We start from the raw sequence: 20,328 nt of genomic DNA, 5'->3' as shown, positions 1-20,328 counted from the left end.
AATTTAGTAAGAATACCCTAGATGGTTTGGGAGATTCCTTTTGAACTAATTGGAATTTCAAATGTGACTATTTTCCTGAATATGCTAAATAAATTTTCAAACCTAAAAAACAGCCTCCAAAAGGTTGAAATCAAAGGCCTAGAAAGCTATGTCTCAGAACACAAAGAAAATACACTTGTCCTAACACTGAATGCAGACTTAGGGTATCTTCTTTTTTTTATTATTATTATACTTTAAGTTCTACATGTGCAGAACGTGCAGGTTTGTTACATAGGTATACACGTGCCAAAGAAGGCAATTCATTTTCAACACAATATCCACTGACAATATGAATCTACCTATGGTCCTCAAGTTATAAGCAAGAAACAGCTTAACACTCACAAAAGACAAAAAATGCTAAAAACCTGCATGATAGTATTCTGTCTTCTGAATGATATTTTATTCTCTTCAGTAATCTGGTAGCTATGGAGACCACAAGCAACCAGCAGTTTTCACACATACCATACAGCACATAGGTGATATTATCAAAAGATCAGGTTTGATGATGGGGAAAGGCTATGTGTCTGCTTGGTAACACTGAGCAGACAATGTTAGAGTCCCTAGTCCAAGAACCAAAGACTTCTGCACTGAGTTTTAACTTCCATTTTTGGCTAAACCAAGTAACAGGTCTAATTTTCCTTTAGTATATAAATATTTCTGCCCATACCTAGGCTCCCACATAAACAAAATTCCATGACTGAAATGAAACCAGACGGTCTTTGACACTTTGTGATCTATTTCTATTTCTTAGATAACCAATTGTAAATGTACCATTAAGCGAATTTAAAAAATTATGCCTAAATTATTAGGGAATAATACTATCACAGGCTGAATGGGATATTACATGTCACTATTATTCTAACATGACTTTGATTAGGCAATGTGGTAGTCTGAGATGAGAAGCTTCTACAGTGAAACAAAAGTACCCCTTTTAAAAAGCCAATTAAGAAACAAAAGAACTGAGGACTATTAGCTCTGTTGAAACGCTACTATTCTGCAATAATCAGCTATGCACAAACAGTCACACTGATCACCTGTGATCAGAAAACAAAGGTCAAACTACAAGTTCATAAGAAATCGGTTTCCTAAATTCCTGCCCTAAACCCCTTCTCCCTGGCAAAGATAGTGGCTTGCCAATATTTAATGCTCTAGCCAGCAGGTTGAAAGTCTCTTTAGAAATTCTTATCTCTTTTAGAAATTCTTAACTGTCATCTTTGCTAATAGACGATGACAAAATATTCTGCAGAGCCTGTACAACTGCACTGATGTTATATTTCTATGCCCAACATTAAATATTCCTCACATAGGTTGGTTGTAATTTTTAAAGTATCAATTGTAGCCATCTACAACTGCTGTCCTGCCTAGCCCACTGTGCAGGGCCTTCTCTGCACAAAAGCAATTTCATTGTATAAGTTTTTAAAAAGATATGATCCTGCTGGGCTGTGATGCTAGCCAGCATATCAAAATTGAAGCCACTGTGGGGGGAAAAAAAAAATCCATCCTTAAAAATAAAGCTATTTCTTATTCATTTTGAATCTACATATGTCTATATGTTTTTGTAAAAATATGGAAGAAGAGTATATAATGATACTATTTATCTCTTTAGATGAAAAATGTAAGCCTTTCTTTCCTTTCTAATAAACACTATCATCTCAGATTCTCCCAGTATCTATTTTAAGGTTTAAGCACCATTATGGAGCCTGCAACAATAGATCAGTGACAGGCCTGATCCCATCAATTAACACATTCTAGGGTGGCTGTATGGATTCTGGTCTTCCTACCTTCCTCTTAAGAGGCCTGGTTTTGACACATTGACATCCCTGGCCTTAAGGATGAATAACCCAGTTAAGGGGAGTTCCTTCCCTGAGACCAAGTCCTTTGTAATTAGAGCCAAAATACAAAGGTTGTTAATGACCTAAGGCAAAGTGATATGAACTCCAAGCCAATGAAACCATGACAGCAAGCAGATTTCTAAATAGCAGAGAAGTGGGATCCATTTACTTACATGAAGATTCAGTGCCAAACATGGCTGGCTCCAGAGGCTGCTTTTTAAAAATTAGAAGAAGAAAGAAAAGGGGGAAAAAAAAGAAAGAAAAGCGAGGAGAGTGTACATGTGAGAGTGAAGAGATGAGCCGGCTACACAGCAGGGGTCATGAAGCCAGACAATGCAGTCCAAGCTGTGTCCAGCTGCCAGATTCTCCTCTTACGAGCTTCAGTTTTCTCCCGTGTGATTGAAATGCAAGGTCTCTTAACAGCACCAAAAACCGAAGAGCTGCTTTTGAAATCCACTAGGCAAATGAAGGCCGACGTGGCTCTTCTGGGATGCAGTGAGGCTGGACTAGGTAGCAGCAGAGGCAGGACTGGGAGCAGCAGCAACAGCGGATACTGCAATCCCCAGCCCTGCTGTAGCAGTAAGACAATAGCAGGGCTTATGCATACGCTGGATGACGTCAGGGACACTGCACAGACTGACTGCGCCGCTTGAGCCAGAGGCTCCAGGGGCTCCAGGAGAGCAGCGTGATTGAAAGGGGAATTCCTTTGTCACAAAATGCACAAGACCGAGAGCCACGTATATATTCCCCTCCTGCGCAGCTCTTCATCCCAAGATACCAGGCAGTAAAAGAGGACTCAAAGAAATTTAAATATTGGCTTTATAGCAATTAACCACAAAGACATCATGCATATCAGGCTTCTTGGTTTTGCGCAGCATATAGAAAGAACTTTTCAAGGGAATTAAGAATATCAGAAGTGAGAAAAATTATCTGCCTTTAGAAGTAATTACAGAAGAGTTCATTGTTATTTTCTCGAAGCTTATGGTAGATTGACAGATCAAGGATTGTATACTCAATCACAAGTATGTGAAAATATGTATACTATTACACATATATTCTAGGCACATAAATACATACAAATATAACAGTAAAATAGTAATCTTAAGTACTTAGAACACTGCTTGGCACACAGCGAGTACTCAAATGTAGGCAATTCCATTACTAGCTATTTTGCAACTATTATTCAAATGCGAAAAACGCTGCTCTAGGAATATATTTACATACATGTATTTTTCCTATTTCTTCATCGTGGCTTTCATGAATTTCTGTCATTCTCCAGAGCAACTCAGTCATTTTAAGGCTGTGTGCACACACCTGTGTGTACCTCTGTATGAGTAAGCATTTCTGACCAACACATTTTTTTTGATCTACCCACACAAAGAAATAATTGAAAATATTTTATCTCTTGACTCACTGGAACAAAAAAATGTCTTCCTTCTTTACCATATTCTTATAAATCTGTTTTTAAAGAAGAAGTACCAGAACCATATGAACTTTCATTAGCTATCCAACACAAGCCAAAAAAAAAAAGTTTTCTTATGTTTTTAAAATACTGAAATGCACAAAAAATAAATATATATACATATATATGTAACCCCACAATCCCACACTTTTAAAATATATAGTAGAAAGTTCAATAGTTCAAGTCTCCTCTCCACCCATTCATCCAAGGTATATACCTTTTCCAATTAATTTCTTGTGTTCACAAGGACATGTCTTCATCTCAATACATTTTTAAATACTATATTCTGCTATGAAAGTGGAACCACATATTACTTTAACATCTAAAAATATCATTAGTACTTTTTCTGGTCAGTATATGTAGGATCTACCTCATCCTTTTAATGACTGCATAAGATTCCATTGCATGAATGTACCACAGTTTATTCAAGGTAACTTGATCTTTAGCTTACTAAAAATGCTGAGCCATTAAGAAGAACATTTGATGATGCTACATAAGATAAAGAACAAATCATCTGTCGCAGGAAAGAATAACAATTAGCTATTACTGAGTGTTTACTATGTGCCAGGCACTATCCTGGGTCCTTTACATGTATAATCTTCATAATAACCCTACAAGGTAGATACCACTTTCATCCACATTTGACAAATGGTTGAATACTTTGTCGAGGTCACACAGGTAGTGAATGATATACTGGGCTTCAAACTCAGGAGTCTGGATCCAATGCTCTTAACCGCGCTACGATAATGCCTCTTGAACAATGAATAAATAATCGGCAAAATTATATTTAAGGATTTAATTGAAATGAAGGGAAAACAGAAACCAACTCAAAATGTGAAGGAAAAAAAATCCTTAAAAGCGAAAGGTCATCAGAGAAGGAAAAAAAAAAATCACAGAAAATTGCAGGAATTAATAAAAATGTATACCTTCAAAAAGAGTCATGTAACAACCACGGAATATCAATAATGGTGCTGAAATGTAACTGTAGGAAGTGGGATAGGATAATACAGTTCAAAAGGGTGGAACCTTAAAGACAGATGTCTTACATAAGGTCAATTTTAAATTGCATATGAGATGTTGTCATATAAATAGGCACTCAAATAGTAGATGGATGTGGCCATCAGAATGGCAAGAGGGAAAAGAGAATGAGAAAATGGCACCTGGGTTAGAGATATTTTCAACCAGAGGCCATGGTCTACATTTAATAACTGCTTTGCCGACTCATTTATGTTGCTCCTTTTGTTGGTTCATACATGTGAGGGTGTATATATATGTGTATGAAAATGCATTTTTCTGAGGGCCTATATTTACTTCTTGGCACAGGCTTCTAAGAGTTAAAGGCTGTGATTGTTTTAAGTCTACTTTTTAGACAACTGTAACAGGATCAGTATGCTAAAAACATTAGGCATCTCACTTGCCAGGAAAACTGGACACAAATCACACCCTCTGACTCCTAGGAAGATTTCTGTTACGTGGAGGCCTGAGGCGTTTCTAAACACTTTAGAAGGTTTGGATCCACATTGCTGAAGATCCATCTTTGACCAAAATGATTCCAAAAGTTTAGTTCATTCCAGTTCTCTTCTCTAGTCACCTCAGAGAAGGAACACAAAGTTAAATGTGTTGCCTAAAGAAAACATAACGAAGAAAAATGAAGGATGAATAAAACTGATCTGATGTCCCTCACTATCCCTCCCTCTCCAAAAAAAAAGTCATATAACACAATCCAAACCCAAAGTGATCTTTGGCTTATCCACTCTGTCTGAATATCCCTGCCTGCAACCTTGTCCTTCCTTCACAGTAAAGACAGTGTTGTTAATTTCTAGAAAAAGTTAGCAATGAAAGGAAGGATAACATTCAAAATAGTTTAGTGGTCAAAATAATAATCATTGAATGAGAATGCTATTGACAAAGAACAATTATAGCAAAAATCTTACAGTCAGGCAATAGTCACTTTTAAAGGAAAGCCTATCATGCATTCACTCAACAACTGTTTTCTGGGAGCTTACTGTTCTACACTCTAGGCATCAGCCATGAACAAAGTCCCTCCCCTATGAAGCTTATATCTTAGTGAGTGAGACAGAGAAACAAACACATGACGTGTCAAGTGATAGTATGTGTGATGAACAAAGATAAAGAGGAATTACAGGATAAGGAGTAATTGAATGAGAAGGTTATTTTAGGTGGCCTGTTAGGAAAGGCCACTCTAGAAAGGTGACATTTCAACAAGACCTGAAAAAACCACATGGTTAGCCTGAAAACCACATGGAAGGAAGAGTGTTTCATGCAAAGGCCTTGAATAGAAGTGTTTTTGGGCCCCTTAAAATGTTTTAACAATAAATCTATTCTTGAATCATCAAATATCAGTTTTGAAAGATATCCCCTTCAGTGTTATGATGATGCCGTTAGTACAAAAGTGATTGTGCTGAAAGCAAAATAAATTCTCTTTTCTAATACAAAAAAAAAATCACTCTGCCATGAACTGAAAACATGAGTTGTTCTCTTCAAAGTTTAATAGACTAAATATAGCTATCTTTGCAATAAATGTGTACATGTTTATAAAAATCACCATGAAAGACAATATTCAAAAGAGCTTCCCACCACATCAGACAGGTAATTTAATTAATGTATTTATTAATGTGGTGAGAAGTTAAACCATAATTTTTTCTCTACAGTACACACAACTAAATTTGAAAGTGTCATATCTGTGAATTTCTTTAATGCCACCTTCTTTGTTCACACTAAAGTTCTTAGTTTCTTCGTATTCTCTTGATGTCTATTTAGAATGTTAAAGCTGTACGTCTTAAACTATCAATTATACATATACAGAGTATGACTTAAGAACAACAAAGAAATGTTTTAATGGCAATATACAAACTATAGAAAATGAAAGAATTCATCAATGATGGTGTTCTTTTGTGGGAAGAGGAACAAATTTATAACTAAAAGCATACTCATAGTAAAGCTCTGTGGTAGGATTTTACAAATTTGATTTCTTTGCATATGGCTAAAATGTGTTCCTTCCTGCTTCAATGTAGTACCACACATAAAGTGAACCTTCTAAAAAGGTAGGTGCATTTTACTTCAGAGCCCTGGAACACAAATTCTAGCATGCTAATCTAACGAGGAAAAGAAAATCAAAATGCACACACAAGACACAGATACAGGTATACTTGCTTTAAAGAAGCCCTAAAATAGAATACTAAAGATTTATAAAACAAATCTTTTGGGGCAATTAATTGCTTTAAAATGTTTTATCTTCAAAAAGTATCTACCACAGAAGTCCTTTAAATAGCAAGCTCCTAAAAGCTATATTTTAAGTGATCAATTTCACAAAACTTTTATTTGCACACTGTAATTAACTGTCTTGCCAAAGATCCACCTACAGGAATAATTTATAGATACTGTGTATGTACAGTTCAATCTGGATGCAAATGGGAATTTGTATTACACTGGGTATGAAAAGTGGCCTCTCTCTGCCCTAGAAAACAAATCTTCCAATTCTTCATTCTTTAGTTTAAAAGCAATCTGTCAGCAAACAATGTCACCATTACCCAAAAGTTCAAATTTAGGGTAATATAATTCTTAATTCGTTATACAAATTTTGGGCAAAGACTCATGTCCTTACCTGATCACTGCTTCACCTCCCACCCACACTTTTACCCTACCAGATGTAAGGGAATCGCCCACTTACTCATCAAGCAACCACTACCCATGGTTAATCTAACCTTATTTCTAAACATGTACCAATTTACCATTCAGTGAAACTAGAAATTGAGAAACAAGGCTATGCAATTTTAAAAAGGAAAAGGTTAGAAAGGTCAGAAAAGGTCAGAAAAATCTGGGCACATTTATACTCAGAAAATTTAGGAGAAAAACTGAAATCCTCCAGTTCACTTCATTACATTAACACCATCTAATAGAGCCATACACAAGCACAAAACCACCACCACAATAACAGAAGCTCTGTACACTGTGTACATATTTCCCTGTGTGAAATAATCTGAACTCAGATGTTTGTACTTTAAATCCTCTGGTCTAAGAAATGTGGGTTAATTATGGGTTGGAGTTTATTTTAAGTCCATTTAAGTATGATCCAACTGAAATGGAAGAAACAACAAAGGTATGTCTCAGAAATTCCCTTAAGCTCTTATCCTAAATTAATCACCATGTGGATAAAACAAATTCATACAATACTCAGGAATAAACTGATGCACAATATTTTTTAAAGTACTCATACAATCAATGTAATTTTTAAAATATAAATTCAAAATATTAAATTCTACATAACTGAAAAATATTTAACATTTCATTTTACCTGTATAATCCATAATGAAGCAGTAAGCAGGAAACTGAGTATTTTCCAAGTACAACTCTATCAGCCAGAAAATGAAACAGCTCCCTGGACTGACGAACCATTCTGGGGAAGCCTCCTGCCATGTGACATTAAGCACACCCACACTTCTGCTTATCTCTCTCAAGCGGCAACGGCTGGGCTCTGCCCTCCTTTGCCTGGTCTTTTAAAGTCTTCCTTAGAAATGTCTCTCAGAAAATAACTGTTATTTACTCCCATTTCACTCCTGTATTAATTATTAGGTTAAAACTAAATTTTGGTTTTAGGTTAAAACTCTATTTGAGAAAAAATAAATTATTTTATTCCTGTAAGTAAAAAGGACACAAGACATTCATATTTCTTCCTAGTACTCAATGAAGCCTAGTACTCAATATGAAGCCGCATAACCTGAAAGGAATCAGCGTCCCAATGTTTGTCACAATTTTGTCATTACATCCATTCATTTGATAATACATATGCACATTTTATCCATTTGTCCATTTGAAATACATTTGACTAATTGGAAAACAAACTTAATAACGGCGATGCAAGAATAATCCTTTATAGCATATCTAAGACCTCCAACTCATTTATCCAAGTCCTAAAATAGACATCAGCTGGAAAGGACATATGGTCATTATTGAGACACACTCTATCTGATGTAATATTTAATGTCACATTGCCACATATCCTGAGCCATCTTTTCCTCCACTGCCAATTGTTTCCATCTTGAGTATATCCTAGATAACACTTTAAATAAAATTTAACAATGGCTACTTCATCTTGATACAATTCTTTACCTTGCCAAAAGACAAAACATAAATTTTTACATTTTTTAATCTTTTTTTATTTTATTTTATTTTTTTTGAGACGGAGTCTCGCTCTGTCGCCTAGGCTGGAGTGCAGTGGTGCAATCTCGGCTCACTGCAAGCTCCGCCTCCCGGGTTCACGCCATTCTCCTGCCTCAGCCTCCCGAGTAGCTGGGACTACAGGCGCCCGTTACCACGCCCGGCTAGTTTTTTGTAGTTTTTAGTAGAGACGGGGTTTCACCGTGTTAGCCAGGATGGTCTCGATCTCCTGACCTCGTGATCCGCCCGTCTCGGCCTCCCAAAGTGCTGGGATTACAGGCTTGAGCCACCGCGCCCAGCGTCTTTTTTTTTTTTTTTTTTTTTTTTTTTTTAAAGCAATCTGAATGGTTGGACAATTTCCAATTTAGAGTTATATCAAATACCAAACCCCCGCCCCCCCCCCCCACCCCGCCCCACCACCAAATTGCAACCACTTTGAAGAAGATGAGGTACCAATTGTTTAGAATGGTTTTGCTGGAGTTGCGGGGTGTTTGGTTTTGCTTTTGTTACTTTCCTTTCCACTGAACAGGTTTCTCCATAAGAAATTATAAAGTTGACAATGCTATAACATGTGATTTTGAATTTTCAATACAATAGCAAAAGCCTGTAACACAAATTCTACAAATTCTAGGATTACTATTATCAATTAACAGATCTCTCCAATAATTGTACTTACTTATTTACTTATTTTTATTTATTTTTGAGATGGAGTCTCAACTCTGTTGCCCAGGCTGGAGTGCAGTGGTGCAATCTCGGCTCACTGCAACCTCCACCTCCCGGGTTCAAGCAATTCTCCTACCTCAGCCTCGTGAATAGAGTAGCTGGGACTACAGATGTTCACCACCACGCCCAGCTAATTTTTGTATTTTTAGTAGAGACGGGGTTTCGCCACATTGGCTAGGCTGATCTGGAACTCCTGACCTACCATCCGCGCCTCAGTCTCTCAAAGTGTTGGGATTACAGGCGTGAGTCACCTCGCCCAGCCATCTCCAGTAATTTTATAAAATAAATTAAAAAGTACCATTTCACTCAGTCGTCTAATCAGTGCTTCCTTACCATAAGCAGAGCCTATTATGCCACCAATCTGCTACAATCAGAAGCTGTTAATTCTCATCAACCTCACCTGTCACTGTTGCTAAGTGAGCCTATCTCATTTCTTGGGCCTTAATTCTCTTTATCTTAACCCAGGGTACAGACTGGGAAGCTTTCCACAAGTTGTAACAATTTGATAGAATTTCTTCCTGGTAATTAAGATGTACAAATGGTTAGAACATTAATGTAATGATTGTTTTAAAATAGTAAACTCAAAATGCCTGATAATAACTACCTATATTTACACAAAACTTACAAGTGTGTGGAAACACTGATTGCCATTATCGAGTATCACATGAAATAACACTTTATTATTTTCACAATTTAGTAGTTAGCATGGATTTTTAAAGTACTTATCTAATTATTTGAGTAACACTATTTTAAGACATTTTATTTTTATGCTGTATATTTTGTAATTCTTAAGAGACAGATATTTCAAGGAAATTAATTTTATTAACAGAATGAGAACATAATGAAATATCTAAATTAGAAAGTATAAGACCGATGGACAGATGAGTAGATGAATATAAAACCTACAACCTACTTATAGTTAAGTGATTTGCCATACCTCAGAAATCCAGCAGAGGGGTTAAGAGCCAGGTTTAACAGACAGAAAAGCCAAGTTTAGTCAGAGAAGATTTAATTCCCACCTTAGCAGCTTATTAGATAGATTATCTTAATTAAGTAGGTTTTTAAACCTCTCTGAGCCTTGGTTTACTTATAAATTGACAAAAGGCCTAGATCAATGCTTGGAATGTATTAACAGCTAATATGTAAATAGCACTTTGTGTGTACCAGGCATTGTTCTAATTCATGTATTAACCTATTTAACCCTTAAAATGACCCTGGGAGGTATTATCCCCATTTTATAGATGAAGAACTGAGGCATGGAGGATAACTAACTTACCTAAGATCAGAGCCAGGATTCCACTGGAGTAGCCTCTAGCTCAGAATCCTTGTGCTTAACCAGTATACAATACTGCCTGTGTAGAGTAGGTTATCATATGGAAGCCAAAAAAAAAAAAAAAAAAATCACTTCAAAATACTAGGTTGATTCTTTTCCAACGAAACCAAATCTATAGTGGGCCAAACATTTCAGTTTCAAATTCATAAAAATTCTTTTTATATTCTATGTTCAATTCCAACATATGAAAAAATTAAACAGAGAATCAGAATGAAAGGGATAATGTTTAGTCATTGTGATAGCTTAAAATGAGAGTGGCATTTGCCAGTAAAGCAGAAATAAGTACTCAAGTGCAGAAAGCTGCAACCATAAAAGGACCTGTCCTACCCAAGGCACACTCAGTAACCACTAAATCCCACTCTACTTTTCGGTTCTCCAAATGTCACAGTAGATACTATTTGCCTGGACTATAAACACTGACTGTAACTTCAAAGCTCAACAGGAGAGCCTTCAACTAGATCCCTCCACCTACCTCTTGAAGAATTTTCTCGATCTCCATCTCACTCTCAGCAAGTGAGACTTGCTGATACGCCTAGATGCCCCCTTCCCAAACAATCAGATCATAGTCCTCTCTAAAACGTGTAACATTCACCTACGTCAAAAGTTCTTGTTGGGTCACCTGTTCTAGGGACCACTATCCTAACCACAACTTCCTGAGACAGCAGTGGGTTGTACTTACTACACTCTGCACCTCTGAATCGCATCCCAGAGTCCTACTACAATCTAACCCTTCATGATCCAGGTTGGAGAAAGAATCATTACTGAATCAAGAGACCTGGAATCTAGCCAACACTGCCACTCATTACCTCTCTAAGATAAATTCTAGAACCCATGTATGTATCTGTTCCTTCACTGGTAAAATGAGGAGGTTGAACTGGAAAATCCCTAAGATCTAGTCCAACTTTAATAATCTTGGACTCTAAACCAATCACAGCCAGATGAGAAAACTCAAGTAACTCCTGCTGATACCTACTCCTTTTCTAGCCCCCACCATCCCCTCTTCTATCCTGCCAGGGCCTTGGGAATAGCCCCTCCTCAAAGGAGCCAGGATGTGTTGTCCTGACCCAGTGTGTTTATGCTGGATGCCGATGTTCTGGGGAGCCTCCTCCTGTTTACAGGGACACTGTTCCTTTCTAGACAGACCCCCAGTAACTCAGCCTGGTGATAAGTAGACAAATACACACACACACACACACACACACACACACACACTTAAACTGTTGGAGGACCTGCCTACTAGAGGGTTCATGGTTCATGGCCTGGTGTGTCACACCTCTTAGGACAATGTGGCCTGGGAGCCAGCAATAAAGCCTCTTGAAGGAGACCCTTTTTCCAGGACTTGATTGAGACAGCTGGACACAGAGTGTGAAGCTTTCCATAGATGGAATCTCATCTATGAGACACAGCTCTCCTCTCTTTCTCTTTCATGGCTTTCCTCCCTGGACTAGTGCCTGCCACGTGAGTCCACAGTCCTCTAGCCTCCTCAGAGGAGGAGAATGAGCATGGCTCCCACTTCACTTTTCCCTCTTAAATCAGAAAATTACGACTTTATCATAATATCTTACATCACATTTCCAACTTACATAATAACTGACTTTGTTATTGCACATGTTTTAAAACACCAGGGTTGGATTATAAATGTTCACTCTACTTTTCTGCATTTCAGAAATGAAAATAGGGGGTTTTCCCTCTAGTCTCAATTCTCACCAACATGTGAGAGCTAAGTCAAAATGCCTTAAGGTTATGTCACATCCCAACTTCCCCTTATTACTAAGTCAGAACAAACATTATCTAAGATATCTCATCTTGCTGCTCTCCCAGGCTTCTTACCACCCACTCCAGCCTGCATCTGCATCAGCATTTCCTTTTCATGTTTTGTCATCCTCACTGGCTTTGCTTACTGAGCACCAAGTCTACCTCATTGCCTATCCCAAAATGTGAGAAGATTCCATTGAAAAAAGGATTCTCTGGATGCAGAAGATACCTAGAGAGTATGCCCAGCTCCTCCCATTACTGGGCTCTACTCCCAACACCTCAAAACTTAAGTAAGTTAAGACAGATGAGCATCTAGCACTAACCAGATAAAAGAACTACCCTGTGAATGATATTGCTCAACTCAATATCATGACCCAGACCAGTGCTCCAGATTCTCCATGGCACTAACCAAACTAGTTACTAGCTGAACCAAGGCAATGGTTCTGAGAAATCGTCAACTACTTTCAAAGATAACAGTCATCCGCATTGGGCACAAAAGCATAATTCTGACCAAAGACATGAGTAAAACATAATAAAAGATCTGCTTAACCAAACTCCAAACCTTCAGGTAAGGGCTCTTTCTGGATACACAACACCTGTTTGCTGTTATGCTTTAACAGGATAGTGGCAATGGTGGCAGGATCCGGTTCTCAGTGGCTGCAAAGCACAGATCTCTTACATGGTTGTAGGGTCACTCCCTTCTTACAGGGGCCTCAAGTGAACTAAAATCAAGTAATCATAGCTGGAAAAAGGAGGTAAATAAGTTTTATAAGAGGTGTTGTTTGGTCTTCTAATCACTGATGTTTTAATTCTACCAGAAGATGACAATAAAAAAGGACATTGGGTTTACATGTTTAAGGTTAACCAATAAAAAAAAACATAGCAATTAATCTTGACGTATAATTAGGAGTCATGAGAAATATTACTAAAGTTACTAAAATGCCTGATAAAAATAAGAAAGATTAAGATTTTCTTCCTACAAATACGAATCCAACAATACATATGCTTATTCATTTTACATCCTGACAGTGATAGTTATTTTATATACATTTGAATCAAAGCTTTAGTGTAATGATCAGAATCAAACTATAGGTTTGTACAACAAACAGGGAGGTACCCAAGTCAGACATATCCCTCTGTAGCAAAGCTTCTTTAGGCAAACCACAGACCTTCCTGTGTGGTTTTGGTCTGTTCACATGATTGGCAAAAGGAACCACTGGAAAATAAGCAAAGAAAGTCATAAAAAATAGTCATGAATGGACCAGTGTGGGTTGTCCCAGAGGCAAAAACAAACAAAAAAAACAGTGGAGAAATTCTTTAAGGAATTTCTTAGCTGTGGCATACAGCTGCAGTTCTAGGTAAGCAAAGAAGATCACAAATTTCCATGGTACTCCAAAACAAATCATTCTCAATGTTTTCTAGTAGGAGTTGGCAAATTCTTTTTATAAAGGGCCAAATAGTATAACAGTTTAGATTTTGTGGGACCATCTGGTCTCTGTCAAAACTACTCTACTGTTTTAGTGCAAAAATAACCATAAACAATACATAAACAAATTAGTATAGCCATATTCCAATAAAACTTTATTTATAAACTTTGAAATTAAATTTCTTCTAATGTTCACATATCATGACATATTCTTTGGAAAATTTTTCAGCGATTTAAAAATGCTTAAAAAAAAAATGTTAGCTTTTAAGTCTCACAGAAACAGGCAGCCCATGGGCTACAGTTTGCCAACCCTGTTCAACAATATTTACTGCGGTTGATTTGACCTTTCTCTGCAAGAGCTCTATTCTTCAATTAGGTCTCTGCCATTGACAAGACTCAAGAAGATAATGGAATTCATCAACAACTGCCTGACTGCATCAGGGTCAGAAATTCAAAAAAAGTTTCATCCCAATTCCTTTCATTTCTGATGATACTAAGAACAATACCTCACTCCCTATCATATTAGAACTGGTGATAAACGTTCAATTTCTGAGAAATCGTCAACTACTTTCCCAGATAAGGAAAACCATATACCTCCAATTCACATACATCTCCAGTCCTTGAAGATTATATAAAAATGGAAATCATGGGCTAAGATTTCCAAGTCTCTTCAATTATATTATAAGCCAGGAAAACTTTCTATAATACACACTCATAGTGTTGAACACAAGTAATAACTAGTTCGTATGAGAAAATCTGACCCTGTTCACCAACAATTGCTGAAAGGGAATTCTTGAGAAACAAGAAACAGACTGCAATCCTAACTGCACAGTTAATTAATTTGGTTAGACATTTCACAACAGTATCACTTCATTTATGAAATGAAGAAGTTAAAATTATTTCTGTGATATTTTTCTAGCTCTAAAATACAACAATTCTGTAATGAGCTACGCTGATCATGATACCTATCTCATTAAGGGTTTCGGCATATTTCTATTAAAGTGCACATGGATTGACATTTTTTTTTGTCGTTAGCCTTCAGGTAAGAAGCAGATAATTTCCACTCTGCTCTTTTGTCTCTGGTTTTTTGAAAGGCTATTGAAAATATATTTATAATCAAGACAACTGCTACATTCTTACAATTTTGACACAAATTCTTACAGTTTTAACACAGATATAGGTGATTCTAAGAGAAAATGTAGTGAAGTGTATTACTTAGAAAATGTTTCTAGAGACAGACATTTGTGCCTGTGCAACCACAGACTTCAAATTCACAGAGACAGAAAGTAGAATGGTGACTGCCAGAGGCAGAAGGAAGAAGAAAATGGGGAGTTGTTTAATGGGTACAGAACTTCAGTTTCGTAAAATGAAAAGAATTCTGAAGATTGGTTGCACGTCAATGTGAGCATGAGCTCCTAAGAAGACAGTTAGCCCCTCCTGTGAAGCTTTGAAGCCAGGCATTGACTTCTCTCCAGCTATGAAAGGCCTAGACGGCATCTTCCTCCAATATAACACTGTTTCATCTATCCTGAAAATCAGTTGTTGAGTGTAGCCACCTTCATCAAGTATCGCAGCTAGACCTTCTTGATAATTTGCTGCAGCTTCTACATTAACACTTGTATTTTACCTTGTACTTTTATGGTATACAGATGGCTTCTTTCATTAAACCAAATAAACCAACCTCTGCTAGCTTCAAAGTGTTCCTCTGCAGCTTCCTCACCTCTCTCAGTCTTCACAGAACTGAAGAAATTAAAGAGAGTTAGGTCCTTGCTCTAAATTAGGCTTCGGCTTAAGGGAATGTTATGGCTGGTTTGACTTTCTATCAGACCACTCTAACTTTCTCCATATAAGCAATAAAGCTGTTTCATTCTGTTATCATTTGTGTGTTCGTTGGAGTAGCACTTTACATTTCCTTCAAGAATTTTTCCCTCGCATTCATATCTTAGCTAACTGGCACAAGAGGCCTAGCTTCTGGCTTATGTCAGCTTTCAACATGCCTTCATCATTAAGCTTAATCATTTCTAGCTTTTGATTTAAAGTGAGAGGCATATGACTCTTCCTTTCACTTGAACACTTGCAAGTCACTGTAGGGTTATTAATTGGCCTAATTTCGATATTGTGTCTCAGGGAATAGGAAGGCCGAAAGAGAGGGAGAGAAACCAGAGAAGGGTAGGTCAATGGAGCAGCCAGAACACACACACTTATTAATTAAGTTCTCCGTCTTATATGGATGTGGTTTGTGGCACCCCAAAATAACTACAATGGTAACATCAAAGATCACTGATCACAGCTCACCATAACAGATATAATAATTAAAAGGTTTGAAATATTGCAAGAATTACCAAAATGTGAGTCAGAGACATGAAGTGAACATGTGCCATTGGAAAAATGGCACGACAGACACTCAATGCAGGGTTGCCACAAACCTTCAATTTATAAGTGCAGTATCTGCAAGGCAGAATAAAGCAAAGTACATCAAAACAAGGTGTGCCTCTATATGGCTAGGGTCAGAATAACTGGCTAAAATAATTATAAAAGTTTGGTAAGAATTAGGTATATTTCTGTTCTTACATTTGTTGAAAAATATTAACTTTAAATGGCAATTATGCAAAGCTTATGCAAATTTTAATTGTGACTAAAAAGACATAAAAATATAAAGAAATAATAAACATTGTGCTGTTAAATCTAATGCCTAGCAATGCTTGTTGAGTTAACAATTGAACTAGCTTGAGTAGAAAGCAACTCCTAAGTCTAAGAAAGGGTACAAACCATTCAGAATAGGTAGTCATGTTACACTGCGACTGACTGGTGATAGCATTCTGAAAACACAAGGATGGTAAGAAGGAAAGAGTGAACTGTTGAAACTTTAAAGATGGAAGTAAGAGGATGACAGATTCATAACAACTGCTCTCTTTTGAAAGCTTTACTATTTCCAATAAGATATGGACACTGTTCTTTCAAAAGGCACATTGACTCTACTATAAATCAACCATGAAAAAGGTATCAGGTGGAAAAAGTAATGGAATTAAAGCAAAATCCACTTTGGAGTCTTCTTTAGGCAACTCTCTGCCTCAGTTTTCACAGACATGAGCTATGAGTTGCTATGAAGTTCATGTGAGATACTGGTGAAAGCACCCTGTCAATGGTAAAGTGTCAGGAGCTAGCATTATTTATTACTATTAATTTAATTACTATTGTTGACTCTTAAATAATATGTCTCTGAAACATTTCTTTTTATGATCTACGTATTTATTTATGTCTAACAAACAAAATACATTAGCTTTTTGAATGTTAAAATGCCTAATTAAAGATAAAAAATAAATACTTCCTATAACTTGGCCACTCTTTTATATGGTACTCTAGCTTCTGAATTCAATTTAGACTTTTTCCCAGGACATTCTTTTAAGCAGAAACATGCCCTGCATACTTTTCATGAGCAGAATTTATTTTTAAGCTGATGTCTGGGAATTCAGCATACTACATCTTCAAACAGTGCTCCATGGTAGTCATTGTTTCCACAGTCCATCAGCACTTGAGCAGGAAGTGTGACAGGCGAAGAAGAAACTGAATCTCTTGGGGTCTATTAGTAACATCCTTTAGCATTTCATTAAAACCTGACGCACATAACTATTTGTAAAAATTGGAAATATTTTTACATTAGTAATAACCAATACGAAGGCAGAGAGGAAAACAGGGGACATTTGTGGCTTACCATCACAGGAGATGGCTGTAAGTGAAGTGGACTGCAACTGGGGCTAGCCTTAGGAACAACAGCCTTTAGATTTTCCTGCTCTGCACAATGTTAATATTAGATTTTAAACTTACATAATGTGACTTGTTAACATCAAAAATTTGTTCTCATAAGTCACAAGAAGTAATAAATAAAATGAAGAAAAAACTTTAAGTTATTTTTGTCAGTATTACAAAATATTGACAAATACATTCCAATTCTGTAAAATTAGATTTGACGGACCTGTCTTGGCATTTCATTGGGAATGTAAAAGATTCTAGGAATGTGTATATGTTTCTTTAAAAAAAAAAAAAAAAAAGTAGTGCATTGAGAACAGGTGACATCATAAGGAACAAAATGCAGAGGCCAGTGGACTTCTAGGCACTATGCAGTAGCAATATATTTAAACATAGCCATATTTTTAAAATAGCTAAGAAAACGAAAGCATAAAACATGCTAAGTTCCCACACTACCTAAAGTACTCCTAATTTCACTTGAATCAAATCTTCTTCATACAAACACAGATTCAAGCATCATAAATGTTTTGTTCTATCCAAAATATTCCATGGAATATTCATTTCTGTAAGCTATATTTTTAGAAATTAGGTACTCTAATTAAAATTATTCTAAAGCATTTATCTCTAAAGTATTACAAGAGAAAAATGAGAGTTCATGGTCATTTTATTTTTATTTTTATTTTATTTATTTATTTATTTTGAGACAGGGTGTTGCTCTGTCATCCAGGCTGGAGTGCAGTGGCATGATCTAGGCTCACTGCAACCTCTGCCTCCCGGGTTCAAGCAATTCTCCTGTCTCAGCCTCCCAAGTAGCTGGGTCTACAGGCGTCTGCCACCACACCTGACTAATTTTTGTATTTTTAGTAGAGACGGGATTTCACCATGTTAACCAGGCTGGTCTCGAACTCCTGACCACAGATATCTACCCGCCTCACTTCTTTTCAACATATACAGCATATTTCTGAATTGTTAAGAGATTAAACAAGCTGAACATTTCATGGTTTCTCTCCAGAGACTTGCCCACGATGAAATGGTACAATTCTGAGCCAAGTGGATAACATGAAAGCAAGGTCAAAGAACTCTGTAGCTATCAACTTACATCTCTGATTATCAATGTTCAAGAAATCATTTTCAGAACATGGGGTTTCTTCTCCATAATTTAACAATTTTACTGTTATATATCCAAAAGACAATCATTTTCCATCTGGATCAAGTCAACATATTTTTCTGTCAAAAATATGTTATCCATACTAATTGGCATTCATCCATATCAATGTAAAAAAAAACTTTCCAAAAAAGAAGAAACCTAAATAGGATTTTTAATGGGATGCCATAAAATTTATTCTTTTCAATTTAAAAGGTAGACAATAGACAATGGCAGTCTCATTCTCATTTTGAGAAATTCTGAACTCAGAGTTGTAGAGACAATGAAAAACGAAGGAGAGAACTCTGAACAGACTGTAGTCACCCTGCAAAGACACCCTCCATGTGACATGAATCAAATCAGCAACAATTGCAGCCTATAGACAACTCATTCAAAAGTTGTCCTTTGAACAACTCAAAACCCCTTCCTATGAAACATTTTCTTAAAAGCCCTTCAGCACACCATAGGGAAAAGATACACACATTCGTCAGCTATGGTGGCTCACACTCTAATGCCAGCACTTTGGGAGGCTGAGGCAGGAGGATCACTTGAGCCCAGGAGGTCAAGACCAGCCTGGGCAATATGGCGAAAGCCCCATCTCTCCCAAAGATATACAAAAACTAGCCAGGCATGGCCAGGCGCGGTGGCTCACGCTTGTAATCCCAGCACTTTGGGAGGCCAAGGGAGGTGGATCATCTGAGGTCAGGAGTTCAAGACCAATCTGTTCAACATAGTGAAACCCCATCTTTACTAAAAATACAAAAATTAGCCAGGTGTGGTGGTGCCCACCTGTAGTCCCAGCTACTCAGGAGGCTGAGACAGGAGAATTGCTTGAACCCAGGAGGCAGAGGTTGCAGTGTGCGAAGATCGTGCCACTGCACTCCAGCCTGGGTGAGACTATGTCTCAAAAAAAAAAAAAAAATTAGCCAGGTGTGGTGGCTGGCGCACACTTTATTAGACTTAGCTACTTGGGAGGCTGAGGTGGAAAGATCACTTGGGACCGGGTGGGGCTCATGACACTGCACTCTAGCCTAGGCGACAGAGTAAAACCTTGTCTTAAAAAAAAAAATACCCACATTCTAAAAAACTAATTCAGGCCTGGTGCGGTGGCTCATGCCTGTAATCTCAGCACATTGGGAGACCGAGGCGGATGGATCACCAGAGGTTAGGAGTTGGAGACCATCCTGGCCAACATGGTGAAACCCTGTCTCTATTAAAAATACAAAAACTTAGCCGGGTATGGTGGTGGGTGCCTGTAATCCCAGCTACTCAGTAGGCTGAAGCAGGAGAATTGCTTGAATCTGGGAGGCAGAGTTTGCAGTGAGCAGAGATTGGCCCTTGCACTCCAGCCTGGACAACAGGAATGAAAGTTCATCTCAAAAAAAGAAAAAAAAATCAGTAGATGCATTTAATTTTATGTTGTTTTAATCACATAAAATCATAAGCAGATTTTGTTATTATTAATTTGCATAATTTCTTCAATGGTTCATAGTGAAGAGATTCTGCCTTTAACACACATACACACACAAACACATATATAAACACACACCTTCAACTGCAATCCTTAGGAGGTTACCAGAGATTCTGTATACCTGATCAATTTGAAACAGATTGCGTTGAAAATATATCATGCTATTAACTGGAGGTAATTAATGAAGCTTGTAAACACAGCAAATGCTGTGTAAAAAC

The 20,328-nt window shown here is 37.2% G+C and overlaps 1 protein-coding gene across 13 annotated transcripts in view; it reads right to left on the bottom strand.

Moving 5' to 3' along the window:
- The window catches only part of ST7 (suppression of tumorigenicity 7), a 276,697-nt gene that overhangs the window by 209,374 nt on the left and 46,995 nt on the right, over window positions 1–20,328 (bottom strand). For 4 of the 13 annotated variants that reach the window (XM_073009297.1, XM_007982685.3, XM_007982688.3 and 1 more), the window contains exon 1: window positions 2,045–2,459. The exons of 6 other annotated variants lie outside the window; for them this stretch is intronic. Coding sequence is in view for 6 of the 7 variants with exons in the window: in XM_007982685.3 (XP_007980876.1) it covers window positions 2,045–2,066 (22 nt within the window). In the remaining variant the exon portion in view is untranslated. Of the gene's footprint in view, window positions 1–2,044; window positions 2,460–7,648; window positions 7,753–20,328 lie in introns of those variants that run through there. 3 more of the 13 variants (XM_007982686.3, XM_038004449.2, XM_038004446.2) reach the window with 2 other exon arrangements.

This window comes from Chlorocebus sabaeus, chromosome 21 (genome assembly GCF_047675955.1).
Source record: "Chlorocebus sabaeus isolate Y175 chromosome 21, mChlSab1.0.hap1, whole genome shotgun sequence".
NCBI classification, from domain to species: domain Eukaryota; kingdom Metazoa; phylum Chordata; class Mammalia; order Primates; family Cercopithecidae; genus Chlorocebus; species Chlorocebus sabaeus.
The sequence above is the reverse complement of the archived record's forward strand: the minus strand, read 5'-3'. Positions and strand labels throughout refer to the sequence as shown.